The 21,008-nt window shown below is 44.2% G+C and overlaps 3 protein-coding genes across 5 annotated transcripts in view; 2 read left to right on the top strand and 1 right to left on the bottom strand.

Annotated features, from left to right (window-relative positions):
• sash1b (SAM and SH3 domain containing 1b) overlaps positions 1-12,566 on the top strand; it is a 58,407-nt gene extending 45,841 nt beyond the window's left edge. For both annotated transcript variants that reach the window (XM_071896258.2, XM_078289431.1), the window contains exons 8-20: positions 400-501; positions 2,053-2,185; positions 3,465-3,826; positions 4,674-4,748; positions 4,866-5,009; positions 5,231-5,363; positions 5,677-5,846; positions 6,710-6,916; positions 7,440-7,590; positions 8,503-8,634; positions 10,113-10,894; positions 11,458-11,589; positions 11,721-12,566. In XM_071896258.2, coding sequence (XP_071752359.2) covers positions 400-501; positions 2,053-2,185; positions 3,465-3,826; positions 4,674-4,748; positions 4,866-5,009; positions 5,231-5,363; positions 5,677-5,846; positions 6,710-6,916; positions 7,440-7,590; positions 8,503-8,634; positions 10,113-10,894; positions 11,458-11,589; positions 11,721-11,789 — 2,592 coding nt within the window. In that variant the 3' untranslated portion in view covers positions 11,790-12,566. The remainder of the gene's footprint in view (positions 1-399; positions 502-2,052; positions 2,186-3,464; positions 3,827-4,673; positions 4,749-4,865; positions 5,010-5,230; positions 5,364-5,676; positions 5,847-6,709; positions 6,917-7,439; positions 7,591-8,502; positions 8,635-10,112; positions 10,895-11,457; positions 11,590-11,720) is intronic.
• A 494-nt stretch (positions 12,567-13,060) lies between these two features.
• On the bottom strand, positions 13,061-14,652 carry ddo (D-aspartate oxidase). Of its 2 annotated transcripts, XM_071897025.1 has the most exons (5): positions 14,481-14,652; positions 14,213-14,321; positions 13,920-14,096; positions 13,493-13,619; positions 13,061-13,360 (listed from the first exon to the last, which is right to left on the bottom strand). In XM_071897025.1, the coding sequence occupies exons 1-5, from the start codon at positions 14,650-14,652 to the stop codon at positions 13,061-13,063; spliced, it is 885 nt and encodes a 294-aa protein (XP_071753126.1). The 2 variants fall into 2 exon arrangements, with proteins under 2 accessions (XP_071753126.1, XP_071753119.1); XM_071897018.1 differs by having other exon boundaries at positions 13,061-13,619.
• A 1,581-nt stretch (positions 14,653-16,233) lies between these two features.
• zbtb24 (zinc finger and BTB domain containing 24) lies at positions 16,234-20,696 on the top strand. The gene is made up of 7 exons (XM_078289668.1): positions 16,234-16,630; positions 16,679-17,116; positions 18,441-18,608; positions 19,127-19,210; positions 19,299-19,382; positions 19,507-19,588; positions 19,703-20,696. The coding sequence occupies exons 1-7, from the start codon at positions 16,234-16,236 to the stop codon at positions 20,598-20,600; spliced, it is 2,151 nt and encodes a 716-aa protein (XP_078145794.1). The 3' UTR covers positions 20,601-20,696.
• The last annotated feature ends 312 nt before the right edge of the window (positions 20,697-21,008 follow it).

Below are 21,008 nucleotides of genomic sequence, written 5' to 3'. Positions count from 1 at the left end.
TGAAATCCTGAGAAGCAGACTTTTTGGAGACTGCAAAAGGTTTTCATCCGTTGGCTGCAATATCTATAGGTCAAATCTAAAAGTCAAAAAACAATGCACACCGAAAATGTGCAAATTGTCAGTGTATAAAACGTGAAATGTTGAGTTTTCGCTGTTTATTTTCAGCTATATTAGTTTATAAGATCCCAGTATGCTGAAAATAGTCAAAACATGTTGTTGAAAAGAACATTTATATTTGCATGTATAGAAGAGTGCATTTTTCATCATTTCTTTGAAGTAGTAATATGTGTGCCAGCTACTCGATTATGAACAGTATATCAGCTGACAGAGTACAGACAGTGACCTCCAGCTCTGCATCATGTGCTGAGACGCTCACACGGTCTCTTGTTCCCTTTGCAGCTCAAGGAGTTTGAGATCCAGAACAGACAGACCTGCAGGTCCGATCCCACAGACTGGACCGACGCCTCCAGTCCTGCCACAAACGAGTCGCTCAGCTGCAACGTAAGTCCCTAAACTCCCCCGTTTGACAGCATCTTAGTGTGTGTTTTTTATGCTGAATCACTACTTCAGGCAGAGTGTTGTGCATGAGGGCCACTGATTTAGCGGTGCCAAGGCTGCTGAGCTGTTGACAGCGCCTCTCTCTCTCCCTCTGTCCCTGTCCTGGCTGTGAACCGGGGCCCCTCTAAAGCCCGGCAGCCCAGGCCCTCTCCCAACTGCAGGGCGCTGGGTGGACTTCTATTCATCGCTGTCAAAGCGCTAACCCCCTATTGTGCTGCAGTGAGCGGGTGGATTCAGCACAGAGCCTGTTATGCAGGCCACAGCTCTTTTATGCATGGGTGGGGTGATTAGGGGGCTCAGGTTCAGGGCACATTTTTCAGATTTGTCTGGATGGCCTCACTATTCCTCTCCTCTCTGTGTGTGTTCTCCCTTCCTCTCTCTCTCTCTCTCTCTCTCTCTCTCTCTCTCTCTCTCTCTCTCTGTGTATGATGTGTGTGTGTGTCTGATGTCCACCTCCCACTGCCCCCTACTTATTTGTTTCACTCCGTCTTCAATTTCAAAACCATCTCCATCGAATTTAGAATCGTATATTACAACTGATGGCCACTTTGTCCTTTCTCATGTATTCTGGGCTTTAAATAGCTTGTGCTTTGGTCAACCGATGAAAACCCACAGTATGCAGTATGCACAGTCGGCTTTCAATTCAACATAACATGACATTTTCAATGTACCACTGATGGTGTCAGTGAGATAGTTTCACGGTACAACACTTATACTTTATTCATTACCTGGGAATATTCAACGTGAGATATGATGTAGATAATAGAGACTTGCTTGCAGCAGTGCTTAAAGTTACTGAAAGCTCTCAGTTTAATTTGTGTGCATAGCTTAAAGTGATTTGAAGTCGCAAGCCTTTTGTTTTCCCACATGAAAAGCCCCTTCTAGCTCAAGTGAGACAGTTGTTATGCAGAGGATGTAGAACAGGTGCTTGCATGTTACCGCTGTGGTTTTCAATTTCATATTTATATTGAGCAACGTGGTTTCTGCTGCAGCTTCTACGGCACGTACACCGTATACATAACTTTATAACTGCATAAAAGAGTGAGAACAAGCTGACAATGACTAATCAGACACAGAGGAGAAATATAATCATATAAAACATGCTTTGAAATTTGTGAGCGCACATGCATCCACGTCACAGTACTGAACACACTGTTTGACAGGTGGATTCTGGGAAGTGCAGTGCAGAAACACCACAGCAATGCTTGAAGTTGATATAATCTCATTTATTACTGCTTTAAGTTCATTTTACTCTTATAATATTCTTTATTCACAGTCACACTGAACATCAGGTCCATATGTAGTGTGTCATGCCGTTGGCCAACCTGTCATCAGTGGTCTTGTTTTGCAGAATGGAGATGTCATCGATATCATCAGCAAGGGTTTACAACTGCTTGGTTGTGAATATTGCTGTAGAATCATCATATTGAATTATAACTGAATTATAACTCCGTGATGAAATGACCTCTGTCTTACCTCCCTCTCTCTTGTCAGCCTTGTGAGCTGTCAGACAACGAACAGGAGGAATCTGTGACTTTCAGGAGACTCCACAAACTGGTCAACTCCACCCGGAAGGTGAAGAAGAAGCTGATCAGAATCGATGAGTCTAAGAAGCCTGGATTAGAGGGTACGAAATACACTGGCACACTTCTCATAAAGTCCGAGTGGATTTGCCAGCCATTTTAGTTGTGTTGTAGCATTTTCTGCATCATCTACCTCATTACTGCCCTTTCTGCTCTGTTTACTGTAATGTGATGCTACTTTATGAAAAAAAGATGAGGAGATAAATTGCATCATGCGTTTTTATGTCCGTGGATATTTAGCGGTACTCGCAGCAAAGATACAAAAACAAGTAGATGTTTGCAGTGAGAACGAGCATCAGGGGAAAACGGTGCAACAACAGTGTGACACACCACAACCCTGAATATGATCAGAATATCAGCGATTGTGCTGGTCTAATAATGTTTCCCTAAGCGTAAGATTTAACTGTTTTCAGTGTGTGCTTTCACCATTTGTGCAGTCTTTGTAAATAGGGTTCGACCAGTATGGCTTTATGAAGGCTGGTAACCAATAATTTTAGAGTGGAGTCGCTGATACTTTGTGCTGATATTCAATATCTTCAAATTTGACCATTTTCATGCCAAATAATTGCAAGTATTGTTACGTGGAGGTGTGGTGAGGACCCAAATGCAGGACAGCGAGGCAGGTGGTGATTAAACCCCAAGACTGGGTGTTTAATGTTAACAGGTTGCAGGTGACACAGGAAACCAGAGACGAGCGCTCTTCACACATAAACTGACACATGTAACAGAAAGCAATGATCCGACCAAGACTGACTGGGGAACAAGACTAATATACACATGGGGGGTGATTACAAATGAGACACAGCTGGGACAGACAGGAAACATGGTACAGGTAGAACTAAAAGAACTAGACAGGGAAACATAATACACAAAGAAATACAAAACCTAGACAATGAAGAAAGGCAGAAAGTCACAACCATGACAAGTATTCAGTGTTTCCCCCAGAATGTTATTCTTTGCAGGGTAGAAACAGCATTTAGCATCATGGGACACTAAAACTCTCCATTGAAATTAATTCTAATTAATTTGTTTTAGGTAGATTATAAGCTCCATAAAGCAGGGTGGCCCACTGCAGCTATTCAGTGGTAGGGGAAACTCTGGGATAGATTATTACCTTTATATGAAGAATTAATGCAAAAAACATAATTGAACAATTAAATGAATGAATCAAATGTGCAAAGAAAATAAAAATTTCATTGCAGGTTTTACAAACCTAGTCTAACCCTATTTGTAAGGAAATCTAACATGAGAGGCTTGTGTTACCTTTTACATTGTTCTTTTTAGATTTTATTACATGTTTACTCTTATCCTCTTTTCCCCCAGAGGGTCTGAGTATAGACGGGCCTCCCTCTGGAGAGGTGTGTCCGGTGGACTCGCTGGCCTCGGCTCTGCGGGAGCAGCTGACCTACGACAGAGACTCGGACAGCCTGACCACCTCACCCTCCTCCAGCAGCCTGGACACCTGCAGCAGCCAGAAGATCTTCAAGGCCTTCAGCAAGTCCAGCTGCAGCCCCTCCCACCTGCAGGAGAAAGGCCTGGAAGGAGAGGCGAGGGAGGCGGGCAGAGGCAGCGGCTCTTCCCTGTCTGAGACGGAGGGCTGCAATGAAGAAGAGCCCAAAATCGCCCGCTCAGTGACCGAAGGAGAGCTGCGACGCTGGGCGCTCAGCCCGCTCAGCCACCATGGGGTGAGTACAGAGAAGCCTTTGTTGAGGGAGAGTTTTTTGGCGAGTGATGCGGTATTAAAGCTACAATACACAACTCTTCACCTTAAGGCAGTAAAGTGTGTTGTTAGTCCCGCCCTCCTCCCCCTCAGGTGGTAAAGTTCCTGCCCCAAAACTTGTCACTCATTTTGATGAGCTGTTTACGTAGAAACAGTATCAGTATCAGTACGTCAGGCATCCATAAAGCCTCCACAAGCTTTGAAGAAGCAGACAGTGAACGCAGCCGATCTGCAATAGTCTTGTCTGTGGCACGTCAAGCTTTGCTGTATTTATTTTTCTTACTGCTTTCCACCATGGTTGTTGTTGCTCTGTCTTCCCTGCTCTGTGGCCGCTGGCCTCACCTTGACAGTCACAACCCCGCTCACTGCTGGGACTTATGCAAAGCAAATGGTAAATGCGCAAAAATGTCCCAAACATCATTGAAAAGCCAATTTCAGACAGACAGACTGATCGTGTGTAATATATCCTATTTTTTCCTTATTGTAATAAAAAAGTAGTAAAGGTTGACACCCAAGGAAGGTGCAGGTCAAAGGTCCAGTTAAATCCAAAAGAAAAGTAGCAGACCGCACACTTATCTCTTGCAAAAGTAAAAGTAATAAACAGTTTATTGGACTAGACTCCCAACATGTTTCGGCCTCTGCCTCTGAACCCATTTGTACCATCACCGATCGATATGGATTTGATTGATTTCACAAAAATGGCACAAACTGAACCATGGATGTTTGTTTCTGAGTATTGCCTAAAGTAAGCCACCTGGTCCTCCTACCCTACACTTTTTGTAAATGTCCTGATTTTATCTTTTGATTCACAGAGAACCTGCAGCTTCGGAGGATTTGATCTGACCAACCGGTCACTGCACTCAGTCAACTGTGACTGTGATATCACTGTACGTAGTCATTCTTGTTACTGAATATCTGTAGACTGAATCAAATAAAAAGAAATGGTAATGTCCTTGTTTGCTTATTTGCCACTTTTCTGGGGTTTTTTTGTGTTTATAAATTAGAAGAAAGATGGAGACGGCGGTGTGAGAGAAGCTGTTAAGTCTCCACCAACATCTCGCATTTCTCTGGGCAAAAAGGTCAAGTCTGTGAGAGACACCATGAGGAAACGCATATCCAAGAGATACCACTGCTCTCTCTCTGAACAGGTGTGTTTACAAATCCTACTGTACATTCAAATCATACTCTACATACTGAATCTTCTTTCACTTTGTGTTTCTTTTTATTGAACGCAGTGCTCGGACCTGAAAAACAGCTATAAAAATGAATTTATTATTACTGTTATAAAACATTAACCAATCTGTGCTACTGTTGTAAACTGTGTGCAAAGTGAAGGTAAGCATCTTTTTTTTTTCCCTCTGTCTCCTAGTCGAGCCCAGATCGCATCTCCAGCTGCCCTCACTCGCCTCACACAGAGTCCGACTCTTTGGAAAAACCCAAACTGAAGCCAGGAGGGTCTGTGGAGAGTCTTAGGAGCTCCCTCAGTGGACAAAGCTCCATGAGTAAGTGTGTGTGTGTGTGTGTGTGGGTGTGTGTGCCAGACCTGGGTGAAATAGCACTTGCAAGAAACTGTCAGTGTTTGTTTTAACCTGGCCTTGAAGCACCGGATGGGTGGGGTTTACCGGATTAACGTTCCAATCACAGTAAAGTATTAAATCAACGTTGAGATAGTCTAAACTTTATGGTTTGTCTGTGTGGCAAACCACACCCATCTGGCAGATTAAAAGAAATCTTGAAAATATTTTGCAAATACTAATTGACCCATGGTGTCTCGAGGCCTTGAAGCAGCGCGTTCTTCTTCTGTGGTTTGTGCAGGCGGTCAGACGGTGGGAACCACCGACTCCTCCAACAGCAACAGAGAGAGCGTGAAGTCGGAGGACGGGGAGGAGGACGAGCTGCCGTACCGCGGGCCGTTCTGCGGACGCGCTCTGGTTCACACTGACTTCACTCCCAGTCCCTACGACACCGACTCCCTCAAACTGAAGGTATGGTCAATAAAACACACAATGCACACATCAAATTATACCTTCTGGGGGTTACATTCAGGGAGGGATGGGGTGCCAGCTGGAACAGAGGACAGGGAGCCAGCAGGAGCTCCAGAACACACAATCTGGGCTCCTGTGCCCAAGCCAGGATGACTTTAGTGTAAAATTATAACTTTTTAAAATCCTATATGTTATTTATTTGCACAGAATACAGTATAAATGTTGATTAAAAGGAGAAAGCAGAGCACTTTTTTTTAAACTTGTGTGTTTGATATCTGTACATGTTTATTGTGGTCATAATAACACAATTTTAAAAAGGAAGCAGAGCATTGTGCAGGACAGGATAGAGGCCAGAATTTCAGTAAATTATAGTTACTTTAACTCCTGAGCCTTTAATTAAACTAATAATCTGTGACATTTTTATATAAATACATTTCCATTTTGCCACTCTATCGCCAATTGATATAACACAACCTATAGCCAGTTCACAAAAGCTTTTACATTTGCTGCTCCAAACATCCAGTGTCTGGTTAGCATGAGCAGTGATAGCCACCATGGCTGAACAGACAAAGAAAAGAGCGCCACCTACAGAAACTCAAACTTCATCAACAGAAAATCCAAGGAAAGACGTCAAAGTACCGCCCACACTGTTTGATTGACAGGTGATCTGTGGGAAGTGCAGTGCAGAAACACCACAGCAACGAGCGTTTAGCACCAAATATGTTGCTATAATCTCATTTATTACCCCTTTAAGTTCATTTTACTCTTATATTATTCTTTATTCACAGTCACACTGAACATCAGGACCATATCTAGTGTGTCATACTGTTCGCCAACCTGTCATCACTGGTCTTGTTTTGCAGAATGGGGATGTCATCGATATCATCAGCAAGCCTCCGATGGGAACATGGATGGGCCTGCTGAACGGTAAAGTCGGCACCTTCAAGTTCATTTACGTGGACGTCCTGAACGAGGAGGAGGTGAAGCCCAAAAAGACCCGCAGGAGGAGGAAGGCCCGGCAACCCAAGCCCACCTCTGTTGAGGAGCTCCTGGATCGCATCAACCTCAAAGTATTGAACTAATTACATCATCAGAAATACAGGTGGAGATAGGAGTAGATTAGATACGTAATTGATCCCTGGGAGGAATTTATTACAGAAAAAATAAGAAGACATTACAGGCCTGATCCACATTGCAGTGTGAGTCAAAACTCTGTCACCGTAATGCTGCCACTGTTTACACAGGGATTTATTGTATTGAAGATATTTCTTTCACTCAGAAATTCATTGTCTGAGCTTTTGATACAAGGACCGGCAGTATGTGACAGCTAAACATGTGATTTATATGTATTTTGAGGCTATAAATGTTTGTTTACATTTGTAGGTTTTGTTAACTGGAGTAAACGGGCCTGAATTTTGAGTTAAAGTGGGTTATGCAAGTTCTAAAATGCTTATTATCCATCTACAAGTCAAACTATTCCAGAACAAATATGAAATATACCCAAAATGTGGATGATCAAATGAATTTCCACCACTAATGGCTTCTTACTTAATTCTTACTTCCCTGTTTGCCTTTCCTCCCCTCTCTCCACAGGAGCATCTTCCCACCTTCCTGTTTAACGGCTACGAGGATCTGGACACATTCAAGCTGCTGGAGGAGGAGGACCTGGACGAGCTGAACATCAGAGACCCGCAGCACAGAGCCGTGCTGCTCACCGCCGTCGAGCTGCTGCAGGAGTACGACGGTGGGTCAGGCAACCGCAGGGTGCTGCACCAAACCTGAGCACTGCTGACTCATAACAGACATATGACTCAGAAAGACGCATATACACTGAGACACGACTCCAACGTACAGACACACATGAACAAATACATTTAAAATGCGTCATTTACAGCCACTGAACATGATTCACATATTCCAGAGGTTCAGCATGATTTATGGACATGTAAGGAGGCAAAAAGTATCGTCTCCTACACATAGACCAGCTACTTTTTACTGCGTAAACTGAGAAGAATTTTGATATTTGGCCCTTTGGTAAAACCTAACTTTACAATGGCCTTATTCCAGTGTATTAACCTGTGTATTAACCTATGGAAAAGTATGTAAGTACACAACGTACGGTGTTGTTACAATGGTTTAATAACAGTTTTAATGAAGCCATTCAAATGGTGTGTTATGTGTTGTAAATGCATTATGTATTAGGGAGATTTTCATCAAGTACCTACACAGTAATATTGTGTACTTGCAATACTTTTCCATAGGTTAATACACTGGAATAAGGCCATTGTAAAGTGTTGTTGGCCATTTTTCTGGCTTACAATCTGTAAAACACGCACAAACACACACACACGTTTGTATTACTGTACTTGTGAGGACCTTCATTGACAATGTTTACTCCCTTACCCCCAAACTAAACCTAACTGTAATCTTACTCCTAAACCCAAGTCCTAACCCTAGACTAGCCCCTTAAAGAATTGAGGACCAGCAAAATCTACTCAGTTTGGAGTATTTTCCGCATCTTTCTATCCTTGTGAGGACATTTTGTAGAAATACAAGAACACACACAGATTATAAACACAGTGTGCTTTAGCAGCGTCTATCCTTGGATCTCTGAATGTGACTGTGGGCCCCCTGTTGGTGGTGTTGTGCTCTGCAGGCAGCAGCGACCCGGAGCGAGGCAGTCAGTCCGGAGGCTCCCAGGAGAAGCTGCTCCTGGACAGGCGCGGCCTCGCGGGAGACTCCCCGCGCGACTCGGGCTGCTACGAGAGCAACGAGAACCTGGAGAACGGTAATGACAGCCTGAGTCGCCTGTGACCACTGTCCCCTCCTGCCCCACCCTTCACTAGGAAGACTGCCGTGGTCTTCACTTCTTCTTCTTCTTCTTCTTCATGCTTGAGCATTCCAGACCGCCAGATTCAGTTTTCATGCTCTTTTTTGGAAAGACTCTGCTGTCGCCTCATTTGCCTACGACGCTCACTTTTTTTTTCCTAGCATTTTATTCTTTCATACTGTCATACTTTATTCTGTTTCCGCATCATTGAATCAAACGACGTTCTTATGATCTCTACTCTCACATCTGTTTCAATGCATTTGAGAACTGACATGCCATTGCCTTTCTTTACCAGAATTACCTTTTCTTTATAGTGTTGAAAATGGAGAAGAGAAAGTGCAACCTTCTCCATCTTTATTATTGAGGGACTGGAGAGCTTACTTGCATCATCCTATCCTGACCAGTAATCTCTAAAGACCTTTCTCAGAAACCTGTACAATTTATATGTAGAGCCGCTTGTAGGTCTACTCACAAATAGATCTGCCGTTGTGAGTCGCGTGGTGGTTTTTTGCGTTTGCTGAACATGGTGACTGTTGTGTGACAAGAGTTAAAAAAAAAGAAAAGAAAAAAGTGTTTCAACTCTAGATATAAAAATAGTTTTAAAAACACTTTCCAGTAATTGCAGTACATATTTACTGTGAATGCTTGCTTTTATTCATAACTATATCATTCTTATTGTGGTTATTTGGTTTGGTTAAGTCTTAAAAAAAAATGTCAAAATACAAAGAGTTGTGCTGACTGTATATTGAAGGCTCTTGTGAATGTCTAAAGGCCATGTGGGGAGAGGATGATGTAGCCTATTTTCCACACTTGTACAGTATATTTCTCTCAAGATTTTGCTGTTTTTGTGTGTATATTTTTCTAGTTCAGTATAATATATTGTTGCACAATATTTTATGATGTGCCTGAAAACTGCATTATGCAGAATAATAAAAAAAACATTTACTAAATGGTATAATTATACTTGTTGAAATGTGGCATTTTTTTTATAATTGTAAATGCACTGAAATGCATACTGAGGACAACCTTGAAAAGACTATAACAAAGTTTGCTCAGATCAGTTCAATAAACAGTTTGTGTTACATAACTAAAGGTCAAAGTTCAACTAACCATATCTACAATAGTCTCAACAGTTCTGAAGTGTGCTACTGTCATGGTTGAGCGTGAGGAATAAACTGCTCAATGCTTCACCAGACTGGACTGCTTGCTTCTTTCCTTTTCATTCACCACTCATTTTTTAGCGCACATTCTTCACACTTTTGAGTTGAACTTTTTCTTTTTCATACATCTCTTTCTTGGGCATCCTTCCACACTGGCTACTCTTTCCCAACACTGGCCACACTGCTGTTTTCTTTCTTATAAGTGGAACACATCCAATGCATGTACAGTTAACTGAAATCTGCATGATCTGCACACACTGCACTTGTTCATTTCAGGAAGGGACAAAAAGACGCCTTCGTCCATGAGCAGGTCCTCGTCCGGTTTCGAGTCGAGCCACCTCCCGTCCCCCGAGTTCCCCGCCCTCCCCCTGACCCCGACCTCCTCCTGTCCTACTAAGACCTTTCTCCACAGTATACCAGGACGCCTGCCTGGTATCTCACCATCGCTAAGACCCCCTAAGAACAGCTTAAGTCCCCTAAGCCCAGCGAGCGGTCATCATCCCCGTGAAGCCGTGGCTCGGAGCCGGAGCTGCATGGAGCTAAGAGGTATTAATGCAGGACCAGGGCTGCTGAGGAGATGCTTCTCCCTGACAGGAGTCCAGAACAGAAAACTCCTCAGCCCCAAAGACTGGAATCTGACACCCAGACACCCAGAGGCCACGTTTCTACCCTCCCAACCTCTGACTGCACCATGTGGTGTTGTGCGCATCAATTCAAACACGGACAAACAGGCAGAAATATCCGCACGCACACACCTCAACCCGCCCCCCACAGTCCCAGCAAAAAGGCCCGATCATCCCGCAGCCGCACCTCCTTCCTCGTCAAACCCATGCAGAGAGCCGTTACCGACGGAAACCGCCTGCATGCACGCCTACGTTGACCACGTCTCTTTGGAGGAGAAGGGGGGTCTTTCAATTTCGGCCAATTCTGAAGCCCGCCGGCTGAAGTTGAAGGGAAAGAAGAAAATGTTCATTAACTCGGTGAACCTGGAGTCCCCGCTGGAGGAAAGACTCCAGCTGCAGGGTATCGATCTGACAATGGAGCCCTTTTCTGACAAGGTATTGGCTTCAAATTACAGTACGCTGTCACTGTACAGATGTAATTGCTGCTGTTGGATTAAAGCCTTGAATCTTCAAAAAGTACATTTTCCAGGGATTTTGAAAAAACAAAATATTTTCAAATTGATCACCATGGATTTATGAAATTTTACCATTGCTTATCAAAGGGTTTCATGGACCCTAAAGTCATAAAACTTCTACCAATGAAGAATCCTTCAGCTGCAGTGAAAACATGAATATCACCAAAAGTGGATGAGCTTATTTTAACAGAAGCAACATTCTCCTCAATAACCATAAAACATAAAATAGGTGTAAATGCATACATGTAAATGACTTGGAGCAATGCCATCACTATTTAGTAGCTGTTATTATAATTATGCTTATTCCTACACCAAAAAGTTCCTTCCAATGGAAATCTCAACTTTAGGAAACATCTTAGTCTCTCACTAGGCTTAATCCTTGTCCAGGAAATTCACCCAAAGCTTAGACAGTGTCAAGTCATGTTTATATTATTGACCTATCCATTTAAATTATGATTTACACATAACTGTATCCTGTTGCAGTACGGTCGATATGGAATCCCCCAGTCTGTGGTTCAGATGTTCTCCGCTCAGCTGAACCAGTCTGTAGGGGAGACCGCCTCTGCCATGGACCTGCTCAGAGTCCAGCAGCTCCGCAAGCAGCATCGCTTGGCAGTGAGTCACCAATCCATCCCACATCCATCAAAACCTCATTTTATTGAATAAGGAACTCTTAAATCTGCCTTTAAGGTGTCTCATTCATGTGTCACAGATCTGAAATGTGCCTTCTCCCACCTTTTCTACAGGTGCCAATAAAAGGTTTGACCGAGGCGTGTCAACGGACAAAATCCCAGGATCCTCTTGAGAACATGTGATCCCAGATTTTTGCCTCCTGCACGTCTACATAGAAGCCGAGGCAAACGGAAGATGTTTTACATGGACTTCATCAAGTGTTCAAGTGTATATTACTGTATATTACTGGCTTTTCTAGAATAATGGTTACTGCAATTGTCAACTAGCTTTCATAATGTGACAAAAATCAATACTGCCAGACAAAGCATTACAATTAAGAATCATTGTTGATCCCTGTTACCTAACTGTTGAACTGATGTCGCCTGTAAATACATGCAAGCACAGAAGCATTGGAAAATACTGAATATAATTTAATGTAGTTGATACAATCAATTAATATGAGCAATAAAGACAACCTACAGTAAGAAATTGCAGATTTTGGAAACATTCGTTGCTGAGGGAATGAGTCCAATGTCATATTTTAAATTATCAGACATAAACAAATCATTTTTATTATCACTCTCAGTAGTAAATGCCATTACATTCATTAATGTACAGTGTTTTCCTGATGATTAATACGGTTAGACAGTCAGCTCTGTACCATCACTTCATCACATTTGAGTAACTCTGCATTTGCATTTGTTATCTTTAAATGAATTGCATCTCTCTGCCAGTAGCTCTCTTCACTCAAAGGCAACTGCTATTGGCACCAAATACAGTAGAAATTAGTAGCAGAATTTCTTCACAGTCTGGCCTGTGGACGGATTTCATGAAGATGCTGCCTGATCAGCTCCAGTGTCTCCAAACATAAATTGTATAATAATCACTCTTTGTAGTAAATTAAAACACCATTGCTTTCACTAATGTGTTTCCCTAAATCATTTCCCTTATGTACATTGTAAAAACCAAATAAGACTGCTTGCTTTTCTTCTCTCACTTCTTCGACACATTTCAGTAAGTCTGCATTTGTTATCTTTAAATGAATTGCATCTCTCTGCTAGTAGATCTCTTTACTTAAAGAGCAAATCAACAGGCAGAAAATTGCTTCTCCACTGCTCTGTGGTTTGAAACTTTCAAGCATGTTGCTGTTTTCAAGCATGTTGCACTAGTGGCCACACCCCAATCAGGGATGTCAAAGCAGGTATTTCGGTTTTGGCGAAATACCTGCTTTGACATCCCTGATTGGGGTGTGGCCACTAGTGCAACATGCTTGAAAACAGCAACATGCTTGAAAGTTTCAAACCGAGAGCAGTGGAGAAGCAATTTCCTGCCCTATGTGATGTAGTGTCGATTTGCTCTTTAAAGGCAAGTGTTGTTCGCACCAAATACAGTAGAATTTAGCAGCAGAATTTGTTCACAGTTTAGCCTGTGGAGGCATTTCATGAAGACACTGCCGGACCAGCCCCAGAGCATCCAGGGCGGTGCCCCAGGCGAGCGTCACCCCCCAGCCCCCGTGGCCGTAGTTGTGGACCAGCGGCACCCGGCGGCCCTGCAGCAGCGCCAGCTCCCTCTCCACCCGCGGGTTCCTCCTGCTCGGCCTCAGGCCCACCCACTCGCTCAGCACCTTGGCGGTGCTCAGCGAAGGCTCCAGCCTGCCGCAGCGCTCCAGGATGCTCCTGGTGTCTCCTTCGTCCACTTCCAGCCTCCAGTCGCCCTCCTGCCTCGTGCCGCCTATAGTGACGCTGTCAACGCCGGGGTAGACGTAGGTCTTTCCGTCTCCGTCTCTGATGAAGTGCTGCAGCCAGGGGGCCTGCACCTTGAGGACCTGGCCCCTGACCGGGTGCACCTGGAGGTCGCCCACCAGGGTTTTGGAGCCCAGGCCAGAGCAGTTGACAATGATGTCGTAGCTTTCGCTTAATTCCTGCAGATTGTTGACTTTCCTCTGTTCAACTTGGCCTCCAGCTTTTCTGAACCTTAAGAAAACAGGAGTGAAAAGAGTTTATGTAAATAACTTGTCATAGAGAGCATATTTAACAGTTGTTTATATTCATATCTATAAAGGCCATGATTGGGTTTGATTCCATTTCAGTCAATGAATTCAAAATGTAAATTGCACTGGAATTAATTAAATTAAGTGTTAATTGTGAATCTTTTCATGGCAAAAGGCTTTTTTTTTTTTTTTTTAAGAAAATCCTGGAGTAGTTCAACTGAAAGTATATTGACCTGATGATAATGACACACTCTGTTTTACTATGAATAATTAGAGGAGGAACCTTTGCTCCAGCCATGGCAGGTAGCTGGAACATTCACATTTGATGGTGGTGAAAGCCTGGCCAAACTTGTGATCTGGAAACCGCTTCAGTTCCCGGGCGGTCATGAGGCGAAAGCCCAGCACAAACTCCGACCAGAAGGGCTCCTTCTTAGCGGGGACCTCCTTGAAAATCTGCCACCTAGAAGAAAAAATATATAAATCAAAAATCACTGGATGTAAAGAGATCATATAATAGTAACCTTGGCAGAATATCAACCTCTTTTCCACACTGGGTCAGTCAAGAAGACCTCTTACCCTGAGCTCAGCAGCACTCCAGCTTCAGATGCATGCTGGGATTGAGCAATGGCCAACAAGTGCTCAAAACTTTCCTTGAACCAGCGTCTCTGTCTCTCCAAAGGAATATCTGATTGGCAAATACAGCAAAAATAATCTCTATAGAATATATTTGCAGAGAGATGAAGATGGAGAGAGAGAGAGGAGTAGACAAGGGAATTTCTGCCTTGCAAATGATTTTTAGCCTGATAATTTGAGTGTCAGGTGGAAAAACCAGACTTGTGCATACCTGGAAACTGTGCAGCGAACAGTATCCCAGCAGCCCCATCGCTGGTGGTGTCCGGGCTGAACTGGTCAGCCAGCAGAGTCACCGAGCAGAAGGGAAGAGCCTCGGCGATGCAGACGGCCGTGGAGAGGCCAATCACACCTGCTCCCACCACCACGACCTTCACACTCTTCATGGTGGACCCGATCCTGCTGCGTCTCACACAGGTGGCAGAGTGTTGGGTCGAGCAACCTTTGTCACGAGTGACTCTTTAAACATACTGTGCTTCACCGATTGGGCCGTGCAAAGGTCGGTAACAATGGCTTGTTGCCATTGTAATGCATTACATAACTTAGACGTTGCATAATTAACTAAATAAAAAGTAGTGCATTCATTTCTTTCGTCGCAGTCAATATATTTTATCTTTCGGGTTATTTATTTTACATTATGTCATTTAGCAGACGCTTTTGCCAAAATAAGTAATTTTTTTCGACAACTAAAGGTGCAGTCTATTCAAAGAACCTTTCTTAGGCGCAAAATGCCGTAAAATGTATGTATTTTCGTTGATTATTGTATTACCCACAACCATAAAAAAAACGCGTTGCCTTAGCCTATTTAATTGATTTTTTTCTTGACTGTAAAAACACCACAACGCAGTGCATGGAAATTTTGAGAACATAATATAGAAGTAGCCCACTGATGTGTGCAGTCAAGTAGAATGTTGTAAAATATTTAATGAGTTCACTTATGGAATTAATTGCTTTTACGGTCCAACCCATAGACTGTAGAGGGTAAAACAAAGTCAAATCACAAAACGGTGTAAAACTTGTGTACCAACTTGTTTGGATGCAAGTCACAGCCTCCTGGATGTCAACAACTCTGCATAGGAATGGAGATTCCCATCCATGATAGTCCGCCGGCTGCTTCGCTCTCCAGCTGGCTGTCAGGTCCTGAAGGAGGCGTCTGCAGCCATTAATTGATTATTCAATAAACATGCATCAGAGCAAAAATAAGCAGGTTTGCATCAATCGTTTCTTCTGTTGTTGCTAATATTCTGGACAAATCTCCATAGAAAAAATAGATCGCTTAAAGCCTACTTAAAGCAAGCAATTCAACAGTTGATCTATAGAGCAAGCGGCGGTCTAATTCCATTGGAGGGCGGGCGCTCGTGCTATCCGCAGCACATGTAGGTCGGCTCGCACTGCAGCGCGTGGAGCTACTTTCATAACCACACCTCTCGCGATAACATATTCACGTCCTCCGTCCCCGATCAAAATACAAGGTAAGGTCCTAAAAGCTCAGTATTTTGAATTCCACCGCGGTTTGTGCGACTCGGGATTTCTGGGTTCGTCCCACACACAGTATTGCTTTGATTTCGCTCATTCGGTGCGTTATTTCATTTGCACGTTTTGCCATCTCAGTTAGACGTGGCCTACGTCTGGCGACCCACCACTGTTTGAGACAGTGTAGCCTGCGTGCTAAACCTGAATCTGGTTACACATGCATCATTGCACGCGTTTTTTTGACTTTTGAGACAGCAGCAAACCGGTTAACTTAGCAGCCTGAACTCTCATGTCTTTTATGGGGTATGTTTTCAAGAGAGCTTTTCTATTAAATCTAATATATTAGCCAGTGGAGTTCTCTGTAAAGTCACATGCACACTTACACAGACAGATGTGTACTTGCTCCTTTCATGTAGTTTTCTGCACTGTTGCCCTCTCTTGACATGAGTTGCCTCTCATCACTTACAGGAGCAGAAGTGACTGTGGGGGAGAAAATGTCTCGGCCAACACCGGCCCCAGCCTCATCGCTCATGGCCCTTCATTCAGAATCACACAAGGACAGCATCCTGAGCAAATTTGACAAGCTCAGGAAAAGGGACCTGCTGTGCGATATCACCCTTGTTGTGGAAGACGTGCCCTTCAAGGCGCACAAGGCCCTGCTGGCAGCGAGCAGCGACTACTTCTCCCTCATGTTCACAGCAGAGGACCAGATCAGCCAGTCGACCTACCGGCTGGACGGCATGGCGGCCCGGACCTTTGCTGCGGTGCTGGAGTTCATCTACAGCGCCCGGGTGTCTGTGGAGGAGAGCGCCTTGGAGCAGCTCCTGGTCATGGCCCGCCTTCTGGAGGTCAGCGACCTTGTCAAGGCCCTCGCTGAGCTCAGCACCTCAGGCTCCGCTGCAGGGGTCAGAGGTGAGGAGGGAAACACGGACAGAGCAGAGGTGCCGCATCAGTCAAAACGCAAACGAGGACGGCCGAGGAAAAACCTGGACGTGCCTGTAATAACGCCAGAGGCTTTGCAGGAGGAATCGAACCAAGGGAGGAGAAGTGCATCACTTGACAGCTCAAAGGAGGTTGTAGATGATCCCACTGTTGACTGTGATGATAGAGACGAATATCTGGTTGAAGCACAAACTAAAGACTCGGACGATGCAGATTATAACCCTAGGTCGCACCGCAGCCGGCAGAGCAAACGCAAAATCAGGCCGCCGTTGAAGTATAAGGGCTACAAGGTGGGGAGCGAGGCGGCGGGAAGCAGAGAGCCGGGGAAGAGAGGCAAGAAGAGGAAATACCCCAACACTGAGGCGCGATGTGAGGACTGTGGGAAGGTGTTTAAAAACCACCTCTTTTTAAAGATACATCAAAGGACTCATACAGGTAATCAGCCTTGGCCGAGAGATTAAGAGAAGGGAGGATGGAAGGTCAATGGTTCAAATCCTGGATGCTTGGATGGGGAAAGTGAATGAGAAACACCCTCCTCTCCCTTAACAGCTGCTGTTGAGGTGCCGTGTGAGGAGTGTGTGTAACTGTTAGTGTGTAGTAGAACATCAGCTTTCCCTAGACACATAAAAGGAGTTATCTAACCCTAACCCTAACCCAAGTGGGCAGCTTCCATCACAGGTGTTTCATTCAGCGAGAAAAGGAAAGAGCCTGCACACTTCTGTGCTCCAACACAACCTGTGCAAGCACTTTCATTTTTCTGTGAGATTTTCTTAGTCCAGCATCTTCTAAGAAGTAGGGCTGGCCGATACTGACAAGATCAAATATCACAATATTTTATTGGGGATGAGTATTCCTGCTTTCATAAGATATTTACACACAAGAAGATTTTGAAAATTAGTAATGATCATTAGTAATAATTAGCAGACGCGGCGACTCGAGTCACATGACTTGGACTTGAGTCAGACTCAAGTCACAATTTTAATTGCTTGAGACTTGACTTGGGTTGCATGAAGAGAAGACTTGAGACTTCACTTGGGTTCTGGTTACTTGGGACTTGACTTTGACTTGTACTTTGATGACTTGAAAAGGTTTCTTAAGTCTTGACAAAAGTTTGTGTAAATGACTTAGATTGAAAGTGATGAGATTTGTTCCACCAGACGACTGAATTTAAATTGTTTCTGAATTTGTATGGAATGATTGAATTTACTGAAGTTGAAACTGATTATAGAAATCAAACTTGATTCATTTGTTTAGACTGGAGACTTGACAGTAATAACGTGGACTTGACTTGGACTTGACTTGGTAATCTACATTTAGACTTTGAGACTTGTGCCGCAAGACTTGAGACTGGCCTGGGACTCGGGCAAAGTTGACTTGGTCACACCTCTGTGTAATCAGTAATAGTAATATGGATATGATGAGCAGGTAAAGCCAATCATTGTTCATTTTACTCGGCCAGAACCGGCTAATAAGTTCAGAAAATTGTATCACTTTACTGTGACGCAGCCTCTAAGACCAGGAAGAAGTAACATCTAAGTTATTTCACAATATTACGATAACCAAAATCCCAGACGATATCTAGTCTCATATCACAATATCGATATTATATGATATATTGCCCTACTTCTAAGTGATGTATTTTTCCTGTTGTTTTCATTGAGTTATGCCCATGACACCTCCAGCAGACTCATCTACACTACACTGCACCTACACATATTTATGCCAGTTCACCTAACTGTATTTCTAAATGTTCCCCCAGGAGAGAAGCCCTTCCGGTGCCTAGTTTGTGGGAAGGGTTTTACCCAGAAGCACACTCTGCTGGTTCACCAGCGCATGCACACTGGAGAAAAGCCGTTCGTTTGCACCATCTGCTCCAAAGCCCTTGCCACCAAGCACTCCCTGCAGGAGCACATGAACCTGCATGAAGGTAGAGTCTGATCACATGCTGGGTTTATCATAAATGCTATTGTTTCAGTGGCTTTACTAGGGCTTGACTGATACATTTGTGTGCTTATGTTAAGTCAGAATAGGCCTTTAACCAAAATATCTATTAGTTTTTGTTCCACCAATAACTCATCTGCACATAAAAGTGAAAATTTGAAACAGTTACTTCAGATTTTCACATTTACTGTACACTAAACCTTTCGGTGAAAACAATTCTAACAAAATCCCAGAATATTTATGTATTTTATAACTGCAAATGAATGTAGTGAGGGCGTATTATGATGAGTTATCTTGGGAACAGCATTGTCAGCATCTATCGGTAATTATTTATCAGTCAGCGTCTTGCAGTTAATAGAAGAAGCATTTCCTTTCATCAGCAGACAACATTTCAGCCACTTAGCACTTGTGAGCTAATCATCATTTTCTATTTCTTTTTCTCTCCTGCTATATTGCAAGTCACACTGTAAATTATTTGTTTGTTTTTTTTACCCGCATCCTTAGAACAGAAATCCTTCAGCTGTGATAAATGCGGGAAGACCTTCACTCAGAAGAGGCAAATGAAAAGCCATTACAGAGTTCATACCGGTAAGAGTCATATCACTCCACCAAGAGTAGCGGTGTCATTCTAATGCAATCGCAGTATGCGCTGAATAATGTATTCTTTCTATTAAAGGCAAATCATTACCAGAATGTGCCCTCTGTCATCACAAGTTTTTGGATACGGCTCAGCTGAAAAAGCACCTGAGAACTCATACAGGTAAATACAGACTAAGCCTCAACAGATCTGTGAATAAGTGGACTATTAATACCATTTCAGTGTAATCTACAGTATGTGGAAACAGTTGCTGCTGCAGTTGATGATGATATTATTATTCTTACAGGTGAGAAGCCTTTCACTTGTGAGATCTGTGGAAAGTGTTTTACAGCCAAGAGCACACTGCAGACACACATCAGAATTCACAGGTGAGGGATAAATGACTATATCTTGCTATTAATTTAGAGTAGTGTGACGGCACACAGATCAACATTAATTGTTTACTCAATATTATCTAATGAAAACATACTTCTCCTTTGCAGAGGTGATAAGCCATATGACTGCGGCATCTGCAACAAGTCTTTCTCAGATCCGAGCGCGAGGCGACGACACGTCGCTTCCCACTCAGGGAAGAAACCGTTCACTTGCTCCTTCTGCAGCCTTTCCTTCACCCGCCTGGACAATTTGAAAACCCACACCAAAACCCACAACAAGGAGAGAGCTTCGTCGCCGGAGCCCTCGTCGGACGCGGCGGCGGCGCCGACCGCCGCGGCGCCGGAGGAGGTGCGTAACATCCTGCAGCTCCAGCAGTACCAGCTGCCCCCCAGCTCCGAGCAGGAGATCCAGCTGGTGGTGACGGGAGACGTGGACAACATTAACTTCGTTCCGGGCCAGGAACAGGAGATCAGAATCATCACTACGGAGGGGGAGGCGGCAGATCCGGCCCACTCCAGACTCACCCTGCTGACCCAGCCGGCGGGACACATGCAGAACGTGGCTCTGGTCGCCCAGGGGGGGGTGGTGGACCAGAGCCCACAGATTCAGGCGATCAGCGTGCTGGAGGGCCAGATGTCCCACAGCGGCCCGCCTGAGCAGATGCACGTCATCACCCTGAGTAAAGAGGATATGGAGCACCTGCAGGCGCACCACGGTCCTCCGCAGCCGCTTCAGATAGCGCCGCGGCCCGTCCAGCAGCTGCAGGTGATGCACCAGCCCGTCCAGCAGCTGGCCGTCCCGCAGGAGCCCGGGCCCCCGCCGGGCCAGGTGGGCCGGGAGCAGCACAGCCAGGCCATTCACATCAACAGCCAGAGCAGCCAGCCCATCTCCATCAGCCAGACCAGTGAGCAGATCTCCAGCCACCACATCCAGGGGCAGACCTTCCAGATCCAGGCAGGGACCGTCTCCTACCTGTACACCACCAGTCTGCCCCAGGACAGCTGAGGGGGTGGAGAGCTGGTTCAGGCTGACTGACTGTGGATGTGTGTGTGTGTGTGGCTGCCAAATCCATTTGTCTTCCCAACTGATAATGCTGCTACATTGACAGGGTTCCCAAGTTTGTTGAAAATCAAAATAAAATAAGGCCTTAAAAGTTTTTTGGGAATATTAACGGATGGCCTTGAAAGTACTTGATGATTTCTTGACTTCACAAGATCATGAGTATGAGACCTCTGTGGTGTCTAATTTTGACCAATGTCACGTCTTACCCCAAAACATTCCAATTTTCAGTACTTGAATTTCAACAAACAAGACCTTGAAAGTCCTTGAATTTGATGTCCCAGTGAGTGTGGGAACCCTGCATTGATAATGTAACTGATGCACAAGTAATCATAATAGTAAGTAACATTACTG

The sequence above is a fragment of the Centroberyx gerrardi genome, chromosome 17 (assembly GCF_048128805.1).
Source record: "Centroberyx gerrardi isolate f3 chromosome 17, fCenGer3.hap1.cur.20231027, whole genome shotgun sequence".
In the NCBI taxonomy this organism is placed as follows: Eukaryota; Metazoa; Chordata; class Actinopteri; order Beryciformes; family Berycidae; genus Centroberyx; species Centroberyx gerrardi.
The sequence above is the reverse complement of the archived record's forward strand: the minus strand, read 5'-3'. Positions and strand labels throughout refer to the sequence as shown.

What these genes read in the sequence shown, in the direction of transcription:
- zbtb24 (XM_078289668.1), top strand. Translation starts at nt 16,234, where the DNA reads ATGTCTCGGCCAACACCGGCCCCAGCCTCATCGCTCATGGCCCTTCAT. An exon ending in GCACCTGAGAACTCATACAG is followed by an intron (nt 19,383 to 19,506) that starts GTAAATACAGAC and finishes TTATTCTTACAG; the next exon opens with GTGAGAAGCCTTTCACTTGT. An exon ending in ACACACATCAGAATTCACAG is followed by an intron (nt 19,589 to 19,702) that starts GTGAGGGATAAA and finishes TCTCCTTTGCAG; the next exon opens with AGGTGATAAGCCATATGACT.
- ddo (XM_071897018.1), bottom strand. Translation starts at nt 14,652, where the DNA reads ATGAAGAGTGTGAAGGTCGTGGTGGTGGGAGCAGGTGTGATTGGCCTC. An exon ending in GGAGTGCTGCTGAGCTCAGG is followed by an intron (nt 14,097 to 14,212) that starts GTAAGAGGTCTT and finishes TTTTTCTTCTAG; the next exon opens with GTGGCAGATTTTCAAGGAGG. An exon ending in CTGCCATGGCTGGAGCAAAG is followed by an intron (nt 13,620 to 13,919) that starts GTTCCTCCTCTA and finishes TGTTTTCTTAAG; the next exon opens with GTTCAGAAAAGCTGGAGGCC.